The sequence below is a fragment of the Mustela lutreola genome, chromosome 3, assembly GCF_030435805.1.
Source record: "Mustela lutreola isolate mMusLut2 chromosome 3, mMusLut2.pri, whole genome shotgun sequence".
Taxonomy (NCBI): Eukaryota; Metazoa; Chordata; class Mammalia; order Carnivora; family Mustelidae; genus Mustela; species Mustela lutreola.
Window position 1 is genome coordinate 152,078,836 of NC_081292.1, and position 13,683 is coordinate 152,092,518.

Sequence of the window (13,683 nt, forward strand, 5' to 3'; positions counted from 1 at the left end):
ATTAAAATAGCATCTCATGTGTAAGCCATAGCAAATTCAGTAGGATTGCTTTTTATTTTGTGATTATGAGTGGTTTCCCTACACTGCAGCTGTCACTCCTATACAGAGTCATTGGGGAAAATATAAATATGCAGATAAAATCATTTCCAGAGCATTACAAAGGACCATTGTTTACAACCAGTATATTAGATTTGATTATACCCTTCTGTCATTTCATGCTCTGGAATTTCCTTGACTTGATGTCAATTTATGAAGTGTTGATTGTTAAATCAATCAGAAAAGTTGGAGAGAAAAATTACACTTGGTAGCTTCTAATACTATCCAAATTCTGCTTTGTATTATTTCTGACTGTGGGAAAAATCCTGATTTTTTTTCCTTAAAGTACCACTTTACTCCCTGTGTAAAATAAAGGTATTAACTATTTCAACATTGTTGTTCCAGTGGTGACCATCAAACCAAACAAAAAAAAAAATGAGTAAATCAAATCTAATATGCTTTTTTTTTTTTTGCAAAAACATCTTAACCTTCAAAATGCCTAATTTTTATATAATAAGAAATATTTAAGTGTGTCAGGATGGGGGTGTGTGCAAGACCCCAAAAGTAAGAATTTAAGTGATAGTAATGAGGAAAAGTCTATTGTTTGTTTGAAAAGATGTGGGTTTCTGTAAATGTAACTGCCTCTCCTGGAGTGAAGACAAAATAAAGAGAAAAATGTGAAGTGACAACACAAGAAACACAGACAAGAAGAAAGTGAAATAGTGTGTAAACCTGGTGATTCACAGACCTGTACCCCTGGGGATAAAAATATATGTTTATAAAAAATAAAAAAATTAAAATAAAGAAATAATAGAAAATAAGCTAAATGCATAGTAGAGAGATGTATCACAAAAAGGAACTATGATAAATTGGACAGAGAAAATTCTAGAGATTTGTTTTGCATTAAATAAAGTGGTGAATCCTTTCTCAATACAAATATCTAATTTCTGGGTCAGAAACCTTACACAACTAAAGTGAGCAGCTTTCTCTGGGAAAAAACTGATTTCTCACAAACTTATTCTCTGTTGAAGATATAGAACAAGCCACAAATAAGTGTCTTATGTCCCCTGCGATGAAGCAAGTACAGAAGAGAGTATTATATTGCTAAGTCTATCAAATTGATAAATACTGCATAATTGAGTCAATTAATTGCTACATAAAGAATATAAATGCCAAATAAAATATATAATTAAGTCTTTTCTCATTAATGGTTTCTTTAAAGACCTTAATGTCTGAAGAATGGAAACAATATCAAATGAAAGAGAAAATTGTACTTTTCCTACCAACTAAATGGGGACCGCATCTAAAAGAACTAATGGAATGGGGAAATTCAGGGGTTTTTTCCTATTCTTGTATCTGTTGCTATGAAATATTTGCACAGTGTGGAAGATAACCAAATTATGTGTTTTTGCTAATCAAGTTTAAGAGACTTTCACTTTATTATTCTAAGTAAAATATATTTAAGTTTCATATTAATTTGTAAGTATATTTGAATTTTATATATCTTCTATTTTATGGTAGAGGTTTAGACCTCTTAGGATCACCAGTCTGTTTTAACAAACAAACACATTTTGTTTGTTAAAAAATTTTCATGGGATTTATGGGGAACCTCAATTAAACAAAAATTTCTTGGTATAACAATATACATCCAAACAGAAAATGAATGCATTTTATATTTTTATCTTATTTTAAAATTGAAGAGTCAGTCTGAGTCCCTAGAAAAGTTGATCTTCAGCTTATATCCCCACATAAACTTTAATAACATTTTTACTCTCCTTATATTAGTTTAAGATAGTTTTTGTCTAAATTTAAGTCTAGTTAATTTACTCTTGCCATCACTGTCAAAACTCTATGAAACAGTCTCATTGTACTAAACTTTAAATATTTCTCAACAAGAAAACAGACCCACATTGTTTCTTTTATTTACAGAAAAACTATGAACTTTATTAATTTATAAATGATTATACTACAAGTCACAATGAGAACTGTTTGTATAAGTTAATTAATGTTTACATAAAACTATAAAGATATATTTTAAATGAAATTAAATGTAAAAATATAATAAAGTTTAATTTTTATAGTCTCTTATCCTTACAGTTCTTTTCAAAAGTGAACATTTTAATCTAATTTAATCTTATTAAGGTATGACAAAGGAGATTCCATTATCTTTGAAATGATTAGAATTGTTGTCTCCAAATAAAAGGAGAATTTCTACTTTTATCCTTATTAAAATAAAAGTTTGAATTACTCTAAAAGCTTTGACTGAAGCTAAGTCTATACATGCAAACTACAGCTGGTAATTTAGGCAATTATCTAACTAATTTAAACCACTAAAAATATATTCATATGCTTTGGACCCAACTATTCTGAATAATTGACACATAAAATACATATTTGCCTGAACAGCTACATTAAATTTGCATCTCAGTTTTCAGACCTCACACTAAGGAACAAAGAAATTTTCTATATCCTGGATTATGAAAGGGCATTCACAGTATTTTCACCATTCTCCACTAGGGCTGTAAGTTATTCTTTAATTCAAAGATGAAGAGCTACAGTAGTTTTATAGAGTTTCCCCCTCAGTGAGCATTACTACAGAGAAAATCTATTATTCAGATGAATTTAATTAATGGTTTTACAATGCAACTAATATTTACTATTATCATAGGTTTGAAAGTTTCCTCTTTTTAAAGATTGAATTTGATCTAGAAAGGAAACTATGACATGATTGCTAAAAGAAATATGGGAAAAGTTCAGTCACAGGTTGCAATCAACTTTATCTTCTGTTTCCCCCCCTAGAATTTGGGCAAAGTACATTTTTCTAAAATTGGGACAATTGCTGGTAGTTGAAAAAAATTATATTTTATCTCTCTATTAACAAAGAATCCTAATGACTGTCTAAATCAGCATATCCATGCCAGAAAGTCCTCGTGTGCATATCATTTGGAAACATTTGTTACCTAGCAACATCTAAATCAAGGATGGTCCCTATTCATACTGCATTCAGGCAACTGGTTTCTGTACCGTTTAATTTAGAATGCTCCATCAAGGGAATCCCTGTCAGTGTGATGAGTATATGGGCATCCCAGATCAATTTGGGTTAAGATGTTCTTTTTTTTTTAATTTGTTCTTTTATTTTTTTTTTAAGATTTTATTTATTTATTTGACAGAGAGAGAAAAGGAACACAAATGGGGGGAGTGGGAGAGGGATACGCAGGTGCCCCCTGAGTAGGCAACAGGATGCAGGGCTCAATCCCAAGACCCTGGGATGGTGACCTGAGCTGAAGGCAAACGCTTAATGACTGAGCCATCCAGGCCCCCCTAGTTTAAGATGTTCTTATGCTCACACAATTTGAACGGCTTCTTTAACTTGGCATTTGGAAAAGGAAGAAATCTATTGAAGAGAAACACAATAATAGTATCGATAAATGAAACATTCATGTATTACGTAGTTATCACATAAACACCTTATTAGGTAAATGTACTTCTGATGGCATTTGTTTTCATTTCCAATCCCTCTTCACTGAGATATTTTAACCTTGGGTAGTTAAAAGCAGCCCATCACCCTGTCCTGTTTTCTGCCTGATCTCCCTTATCCCAAACCTCTTTTCTGCTTCTTTGCTTTCACGATGACCTGGCCAGGATGAAAGCAGTATCTCTCAGACATCATCAGCATTTATGAACCTGTTCCAGAAGTTCTCTGCTGCTGCTGCTGCTGCTGCTGCTGCTGCTGCTGCTGCTGCAGCTCCCAGACAGTAACTGCTGCAGCTCCCAGACAGTAACTGCTGCCTAACTGCTACTGCGGCACTACCTTCCCCCACTTCCACCCATGTGTGCCATACCTTAGTGGGTCAGGACTCACATTGCTTCAAGATTCTAATTTGGTTTTACACTTACCGCCTTATTGCAAGTTGCTGCTTTTTCTGTGCTATCTCTCATCCGAGGAAATCTCCCAAGAGTCTTAGCCTTTCAAGGCATTACTGACCACATCTGCTCCTTTAAAGTGTCCCAAATTTACCTTCAGGTTTACTAGATGGATGGACTTCCTGGTGATCTTTTCTGGTCACTAACATTAGGACCACACTGACTGTACTGCATGTTCGTCACCCACAGTTCAAGTTAATCAAGTCAGCCCTGAGTTCACACTGAGTGATCCTTTTTCCCAGTCTAATTGCCAACTGCTGTCTTCTTTGACAATATTATGGGTTGTTCTAGAAGCCTGTGGGCAGTATCATATACTCATTACACACTTAGGAGTAAGAAAGATTCATCTCCTTGCAGAGTGCCTCTATGGAAATTCCTCCCTAAAAAGACAAGGCAGATATATCAATTACCTTCCCTGTTTCTCCCATCAGATTCTATCTATTGCTCTCTCTGACTCAGAGATTAAAGTCATTTTTCTGCACATACAGAGCTATTTGGCTGGAGAAAATCTCAGTGATTTTTAAGGCTTGCAATTTAAGTGTCAGATGTGTGAATACCATGATTTTAGAAAGGCATGTAGACAGTAACTCACAAATCCTTATTTTGTGTGATAATAGCTGATAGTAGACTTAATTTAGATCATAGGGTTTTTTCCTAGACAAAAATCTGGCTATTGTTCCTTTTCTGTTCCTTTTCTGCACTGTGGATACTGTGCTACTCAGCCAGACACCTTCCTCACCCTGCTGCTGTGAATATTGGCTACTGAGGGTCCACAGCTCTGCTCCTCATTGAGAATTGTAGTCAAAAACAGGGAACTGCCTTACATAGGTTATGGACCTTCTCATGGGGTAGCACGAGACTAGCTATACAGGGAGACAAAGGCCAGTTACCATGACTTGAATTCGGCATCACTCTGAAGAACAGAGAGTCAGCAGAAACCCCATCACATTTGCATAAGAGTTTAACTTCCTCTGCCCAATCCTGTCTTCTTCCTTTTTCTCAGGAGTACCTCCTGAGAACGCTCCTCAGAAAGCTTTTAGCACAGACCTTTCTCAGGATCTCACCTCCTTTACTCTTTTGTAAGATGAAATATCTCTGTTCAGGGCCTTCATAATATACCCATTCCCTTCACCCATGTGTGTCTCCTGATACCCAACTATATCCTTTAGTTTGCATGACTGCTTGAACTAAAGTTTCTCTCTACTTTTTAGTCCATAATTCAATGGAAAACCAAGTAAGAATAAATTGTTTCTGGTCTATATTTAACTGGGTTTTCATAGTAAAATTATTAGATAATCGAAGTTCTAAGAGTTTGCAGAAAGGAAGTTGAACTAAGAGAATGATTGGGAATTTGTAATTGTGAGGAAATTCAATGACTAGAAATATATGGAGGACTTTTGGGAAATACTTGTTTGTTTGTTTTTTTAAAAAGATTTTATTTATTTATTTGACAGAGAGAGAGATCACAAGTAGACAGAGGCAGGCAGAGAGAGAGGGAGGAGGAAGCAGGCTCCCCACTGAGCAGAGAGCCCAATGCAGGGCTCGATTCCAAGACCCTAAGATCATGACCTAAGCCAAAAGCAGAGGCTTAACCATTGAGCCACCCAGGTGTCCCAGTATTTGTTTTTTCTGAAAAAAATATTATTTCTAATATTCCTAAATCAATTCTTAAATTAGAAATATTGTTTTCTTCCAAATTCAAGTAGATAAGAACCAGCTCCCAGAGGAGAAGATAAGAAAGAAAGAGAAATGATGAGACCTTTTCCATTCTGAAAAGTTTAGTAAAACTATATTCTAAAGTCCCATTACCATAGGAGATTGGATAGAAATGCAGCTGTGATCATTATAATTTTGTGAAAACTATGACTAGCATATATATGTAAAGAAACTCAGAACTGGAAGGAATGTTAAGAGTCAACTAATCCCAGGGAACCCCTGGCAAGGTTAGTAGAAGGGTTTTCCTTCAGGGAGAGGGATTTTGTTATTCATTTTCTGATATCAAAAACAAAATTTTGTGTATGCATTTTTCTATATTTATTTAGGAGAGAGTTATGATTCTCATTAGATCCTCAATATGGATATTTATATCCAGATAGATAGATAGATAGATAGGAGTCATAATTCCAGGCTTTTTAAAGAGAACAATGACAGATTATCTGTGTGCCTACATGGGTGAGAAGTACGAAGATCTCAGTTAAATATGATACAGGATATGCAAAGATGAAGCTTCCAAACTTATATTAGGCAGCTTCTTAAAAGTAACATGTTCTGAGAAAGATATTATAGCAGTAGTTCATCCATATGTGTTAGAAACTAGATACATCTTAGATGAAAATCCTGTTCATGTAAGCAGTTTATCAGTACTTAAAATTATTTGGGAGAGTGCACAAATGGGTAAAAACTCTTATTTTGTTGTTCTTATTTCAGATTTGTCAAATGTTACAGTAAACAAAAGGCTAAATGGTATCTATTTTGGTTGTTTAAGTTAGAAAGCAAATCTAGTACAATGTGGAGACTTGACTTATAAGGGTATTTTCCAGTGGTGAAAACCATGACAGGATTATACTCATCTATGCTTTATATTTCCTGCTTGAAAGTGCTAGCATTGAACAAAATTCTCAATGTGTATTCTTTCCGGATGAGCTGCATTTAGACAACTAAATCTGTAATGCAATATAACATGGTCATATGAACCTAGTGATGCAGAAAAGACCATCTGTACCACCTTGGATATGACCAAACTACAAGAGCAAACTAAATACCTCATGCGGTCATTAATTTAAGAAAGGCAGTGAATTGTTTTTAAAGGAGGAGGGTAATGTAACTGATGAAAAATGAACAAAAGTAGGCATTGACCTCCAGTGCATTGTAATAAGCTTGCAGAATTGATTTGTAAACTATTTTATAAGTCACTTCCATGTGCATTAAAAACTAATCAAGTGACTTTGATGCAGTTCACTGATTTTTAACTTGGCAATTTACTTGAGCATGTAAGGGTTGTTAGTAGAATTATGTAAGAATGCCGGCAAAACAGCTACTGTAGTACACTGTTGCTTAATCTTATTTGCACAGATTGGTTACTCTCATCTACAATTTATTACTCTAGAACTTAAAGGTAAACATATTTGGAGTTTGCACATTGTGTCATGTCTTTTATCAGAAAGATAAATTCAATTACAATTGTATTGAACACTGTTAACTACTAGCCCACAAATGAAAGCTTATAATAATAGATTAGCCTGCTTAATTCTAAAATTTTCTGTAATAGATATTTTACATAAAATGAAGAGTTTGAGACATTTCTATATATGTTCTAAAACCAGAATGGTAGCAATTAATAACCTCTGAAAAAGGTGAAATTGACAATAAGAGTTGCATCAGGTACAAAGGGCATGGTAGAGAGTTCACCGTTTCCCTGAGCTACTGAGTTCTACTCAATTAATCATTTTTGGTAAACATGGGTCAGTGCCATTCCAGAAGGCTAAAATTATGTAATTAAGTTGGTCAGAGCAATTAAATATCCTAATTTTCCACAGTCATAATTGAAGCACATTTTCAGTTTGGGATCTGCTTATAGCAATTCATTTATCATGCTCAGGCTTTCAGTCAGAGGTGGGATTTGGTTAGCAAAATAGTCAGGGGCCCTGCCCTCATGAAGCCTATGGTCCACGGGGGGACAGAAATGTTTGTCAGGAAAAGGGCTAAAATCAGAAAGATAGATCATGAGATTGGATTTGCTACAGGATTTCTTTCAGACTTTTAAGTGATGCTGTCAATGAGGTCAATAGATATGCAAGTTTGGAACTAAGAGAATAGGTCTGGACTAGAGATGCAGGTTTATGAGTTACTGGATTAAATATGGAATTAAAACTGTGTGTGCAGATAAGACCACGTATTGGAAGAGTGTATTTAAATAAAATGCAGAAAAGTCCATGAGTTTTGTGACTCTTCCATGTTTTAAAACCATCCTCAATGCTGAGGAAAAGTTTATAATAAATATATTAAAGATGAGGGTACCCATGACATTTAAGAATATAAGAAGGTAGATAGTATTGTAGCCCAAAGACTCCAACTGACTGAACTCCAAGCAGGAATCCAACTGACTAGAAGAGCAATGTGTAATTGTCAAGCCATTGGGCCATGTGGACATAGACAACTGCACTGGCAATAGGGTCTCAAAACTTTGCATTTTCTTAGAGATGATACTTGGAAAAGCTTTGAATTATATAATAGTGTTTGGATGTTTTCTCTTATCTCTTCATTTCTTTTAGAAGTAGAAGTTTTACCTTATTAATTTTTTTTTTTTTTTTTTTTTTTTTTTTAAATTGCAGTTTCCCCTCGACCATTCTTTTTTTTTTTTTTTAAGATTTTATTTATTTATTTGACAGAGAGATCACAGTAGGAGAGAGGAAGGGAAGAGATCACAGAGAGAGAGGAAGGGAAGCAGGCCTCCTGCTGAGCAGAGAGCCCGATGCGGGACTCGATCCCAGGACCCTGAGATCATGACCCGAGCCAAAGGCAGCGGCTTAACCCACTGAGCCACTCAGGAGCCCTACCTTATTAATTTTTTAAAAAATATATATGTTTGATGTAACAAACAATGAAGACATGTAAAGAAGAATGCAATACATTGCCTTCCCCCACTTCCAAACCCACTTAGTCAGTTAACATTATGAGTTTGGTATGTGTTCTTTCACATATTTCTCTACTGCTATACAACTTACATGGACAAATATATACTTTGATTATTTTTAATGAGTGGTCATAAATATTAAAATGAAACTTGCTTTTTCACTTTACGCTATTTTTGAATAATCTCCTAATTCTAATCAAGACATAAATATATTTAGGAGAACCGGGGTGGCTCAGTGGGTAAAAGCCTCTGCCTTCGGCTCAGGTCATGGTCCCAGGGTTCTGGGATCAAGCCCCGCATCGGGCTCTCTGCTCAGTGGGGAGCCTGCTTCCTCCTCTCTCTCTGCCTGACTCTTCATCTACTTGAGATCTGTCTGTCAAATAAATACATAAAATTTTAAAATATATATATATTAGTATTTTTATTTAAATACACTTTTTTAAAAGAAAATTCCTAACTATAAAAATGCCATGATTTATTCAACCATTCTCCTTCTAATGAATATTCAGACTGTATCTTGTCTTTGTGTGTTTGTACTACCCTATAAATGAGATTGAAAGTACATACTTTCATTTTAATAGATATTGTACAATGACTTTCCTAAGAATTTGTAGCAATTTTCAGTCCCATCAGCAAAGTGCCAGAATGCTCACCAGCATTTTTCGCCATCACTACATTATGTATGTGTTCTTTTTAAATTTACTGCTAAATTGAAGAGTGGAAAATGATATGCCCTTGTTTTGATTTTCATTTTTATTGCCAGTGAGTTTATATCTTTATTAGTTAACATTTTAATTTTAATACCCACCTTTTAATGTTAGATTTAGTTGTCCTTCTAAGCATTATCTACTGAGATGCATTTCATGCCATATTCTCAGATTTTGGAACAAAAAATATCAGGAAAAAGAAATTCTTATCTTTACATCTCTATCTGAAACCAAAAGCTTTTCAAACATTCCAAATGGAATGAGAAATTTTTTTCATACACTGTCGACCCCACTTTTCCAATCTGCACATGACTCAGAGTATTTATTATCTAACACAAACCCTCTTAGATATGTCATGCCAACTTCTAATGCCCACCTCATTCTCTTCCCTCTTACTTCAAGGACAAGAGCTCCCTAGTCCCCCAAGCATACATAGGCACTATAATCTCTCCTGTGTCTGTCCATTTTACATATGGTGCCCCTTCCCTTCTTTTCCTTTCTAAACTGTATTCTGCCCTTCACATCTCCTTAAAAATGGATGTATAGGGTTTTTAACACTATGTAATATGTTACAATGTGTAACATGTCTTTAATTTATTGAAATAAGAAATCTCGTGTCATCAAGTAATGCTTTCATGTCATTGGAGTCTATTTAACCATCAGAAACATGATAAGATTATATTACTATTTTCTTACAGCTGATGTGACAATTCATATTAGTCTCAGAAGCTTTCTACAATATCCCTCTTCCAACTGTAAATGACTCAATTAAGTTTTGATTAATAACTTTTATTACATGGTACTTAAATTTGAGTCAATGGTACTTGTTCATTTGTTTGTCTTAAGGAATATGTCTTATACACATGTATACTATGTGTGTTTGTGTCTGTAGGTATTTGTCTTGAAATAATGTTTTTTCCTGTTTCCATTTGTAGGGAAACTTTTTGGGTTCAAATTCCCTGGTCTGAGAGTTCTCACTTACAGAAAGCAGTCCTTACCACAAGAAGACCCTGATGTGGTCGTAATCGATTCATCTAAACACAGTGATGATTCGGTAGCCATGAAGCACTTCAAGTCTCCTACAAAAGAGAGCTGCAGCCCCTCTGAAGCAGATGATACAAAAGCCTTGATACAGCCTAGCAAATGTTCCCCCTTGGTGAATATATCTGGACCTCTGGACCATTCGTCTCCCAAAAGGCAATGGGACCGACTCTACCCTGACATGCTGCAGTCAAGTACCCAGCTGACTCATTCCAGATCGAAGGAGAGCATTTGTAGCATACGGAGGGCTTCTTCAGTTCACGATATAGAAGGATTCAGTGTCCACCCCAAGAACATATTTAGAGACCGACATGCCAGTGAAGGTATGTTTTTTTAAAATATGGAAATGCATATTAATGGGGAATGAAAGGTAATTTCCATATTGTTTTTAATTTTGACATTAATCCTTATGCCTTGGGAGAAAGAGATGCAAGTAAATTATGGGAATTAAATTTTAGGAGTCTTACATTCAGAGTTGTTACTGATTTCCTCTTTGAACCATAGTGAGTGATTTGGGTTTTTTCTGGCTTCTTCTGTGTTTCTGAAATGGTATGATAACCATTATCTGCCTACCGTATGGAGTATTAATTAATGCTTTATATAACATATGCTTAGGTGATGACACTATCATCTCAAGAATAATTAATTTTGCTGCATTTAGCAAATAGTCGAGCCTTGGGGTGAATGAGTGGTGTGCCTTCACAGGCCTATTAACCAAATCTTTCCAAAGGAAGAGGTTTATAAAATGTGGGTGTACTGAGTCATCATTAGAAAGCTGTAAGTGTTTGGGGTGGATTGGAGATAGGAAGGAAGAAGGGGAGATTTTTAGGAGGTAAACAACCAAAACAAACCCTGAGAGTCCTGAAAGACCAAACTTGAAAAACAAAGTCAGAGCAACTCAGAATTCATTTATTTTTCCCTGGACTCGTGGTGTTCACACTCTTCGATAAGCCAGTAGTGAAAGCAGCAATGCTCAAAAGACTCTGGAGAAAATTATCATCATTATTATTATAAAATTATATTATTATTATATATTACGTATATATATTATGTATTATTATAAAATTATTATCATCATTAACATGATGATGGCCAACATATACTATTTGTTATGCGAGAGGCAATATAAATGCTTGACACACATTAATTCTCTCTTAATTCTTTACAACAACTCTCTGAGTTTGGAATTATTATGAAGCCCCATTTTATAGATGAGGAAACTGAGGTTTATTTCTACTACATAAATAACTGGTCCAAGGTTGCAGAGCACCAGAGTCATCTTTCACACACAGGATCACCCATCTCCAGAGTCCACAGTCTACCACACCAGAATTTCCCATGATAGAAGGGTTCTGTGGACCCACTGAACTTTCCCCCAGGGTTGGAGATTCAAAGTACCAGTTGAATGGATGTATCAGTCCCACTTTTCTGAATCGCACAAGCTCGGGTTCTTGAGAGGCCCACTGTTCTTCCTGTGATATCCATTACCGTGCATGACCATCATCACGGCTATGGTTTCGAGTTTTCTTCTTAAAACATAGATCTAAGCACTGGGCACAGTGTAGGGTACTACGAGGTACCACAGTTATAATTCAAGCCTTACTTCCTGCTCGTGAAGGACTCCTTCCCCTACTATATATTCCACTCTAAACCCACACAAAGATAATTGCTTTTTCCCAAAAATGTATCACACATTTTCTTGCTTCATTAGTTTGTTCTGCCAGGAATAACTCTTCTCCACTTTGTCCCTCCTCATTCTGCCTCTCTCAGGCATAAGGACCCATTTTTCCTTTCCAAACCCAAAGAATTAAATGATTTCTCACCTGAGTGTGCAAAGCAATGTTTGCACATATTTTAGCATTTCTTACATTCTGCCTTTATTCCACATTATAAGTCTGTCATTTCTGTTAGATATGCAAAGCACTCTATGTTTCTGTGAACTCCCCCAGTGCGGGAGCTTGGGCACAGTTAGATCTGTAGCCTTAGAATCACGATTGCCTTTTTCATGGCAGGAACTCAATAAATGTTGGTGTGAAATTGACAGGACTATGCTTGTGAAGTATGTTTCAAAACCACACGCAACAGGAAGTGATTGTACCCCATCCTACTTAAATCATGTGGGGGAGCTTTATGTAAAGGGCATGGTGAAGTTGAGAAGACAGAAGTGATGAAAGCAAATGAATTGGCAGGAAGAATTCAAAAAGAGATAAGTCAATATCACAAAAACTGAAGTTTTCCACAGATAGGTTTGCGAAACTGTATCTGTACAAAAGCAATTAGCACATCCATTTTAATCTGTGATCTGAAGAAGGTCAAAAGGAAAATCAAATCAAGGACAATTCCCAAACTGAATAATCATCCAGGCCCCCATACTGTTTAGTAATGGCATGCTCAAGATCTCCTAACTGAAAACCTCTGAAATTTGATCTTTGAGCAATGAATCCCATGGCTGAACAGCGACAAACCCAATAGGGTGATTCAGATGCCCGACTTAGTTAGTTAGTCCAGTTAGTGTCAGCATCTTTAGGAATTGTACAGACTTCAGAAATTGGCCTTCTTTCCTGAGTTATAGTATACTAACATTCTTACCTTTTAAATGATACATGATAGTGCGTGGTACAGACTTAAACTGTGGTTTGACAGTGGTGCTGAATAGGTTAGATCAGATTCCATGATCTCACTTTATTTTCTTCATATGTATGTGGTCTCTATTTAGTACACAGTTGCTAATACAGTTATGGGAAAAGGTGATTTAATACTTCTGGATTTCTCTATTCAGGACCCTCAGTAATGAAGTCATTCTCCACCCAAGCTGTGTCATTTTCAAAAAAAAAAAAAAAAAATCACTTTCTGGCAGATGCTCCAGTCATCTGGCTATTGATTGATATAGTTCAAGGGTATTTGATAGTTCAGTTTTAGAACAAATTTAGCTATAAATAACCGATTAGCAGAAAAGAAATATTTTAGAAAGTGAGCCACTGACAAAGGAAGCTGGAACACTTTTTTTTAAATGTCTTAATTTTTTTTTTTATTTGAGTAGAGTTGACAGACAATGCCCCATGAATTTGAAAAAAATTTTAAACTGATATTTTCATGAATTCATATGACTGGTTAATAGGTTAGATCCCACTTGCAGCAGATTTTGAATTCAGATTATTGCCTCCTCATTCAAGAAGAGAAATTACCTTCTATACTGACTATCTTTTTAGAACTTCAAATAATTTGCAAATGTAGTAGTGTGTAATAGTTTACATTATCCTTTTACTTAATTTACCTTATCAAGTACCTTAGAACTCTACTGCTCAAACCATTTATGATGAAGGACCAGAATTTTTTCTAATC

At 35.3% G+C, this 13,683-nt stretch overlaps 1 protein-coding gene across 1 annotated transcript in view; it reads left to right on the plus strand.

Annotated features, from left to right (window-relative positions):
- Positions 1 to 13,683, plus strand: part of KCNH7 (potassium voltage-gated channel subfamily H member 7) — a 505,381-nt gene that overhangs the window by 353,563 nt on the left and 138,135 nt on the right. The window contains exon 4 of the mRNA XM_059167165.1: positions 10,236 to 10,664. Coding sequence (XP_059023148.1) covers positions 10,236 to 10,664 — 429 coding nt within the window. The remainder of the gene's footprint in view (positions 1 to 10,235; positions 10,665 to 13,683) is intronic.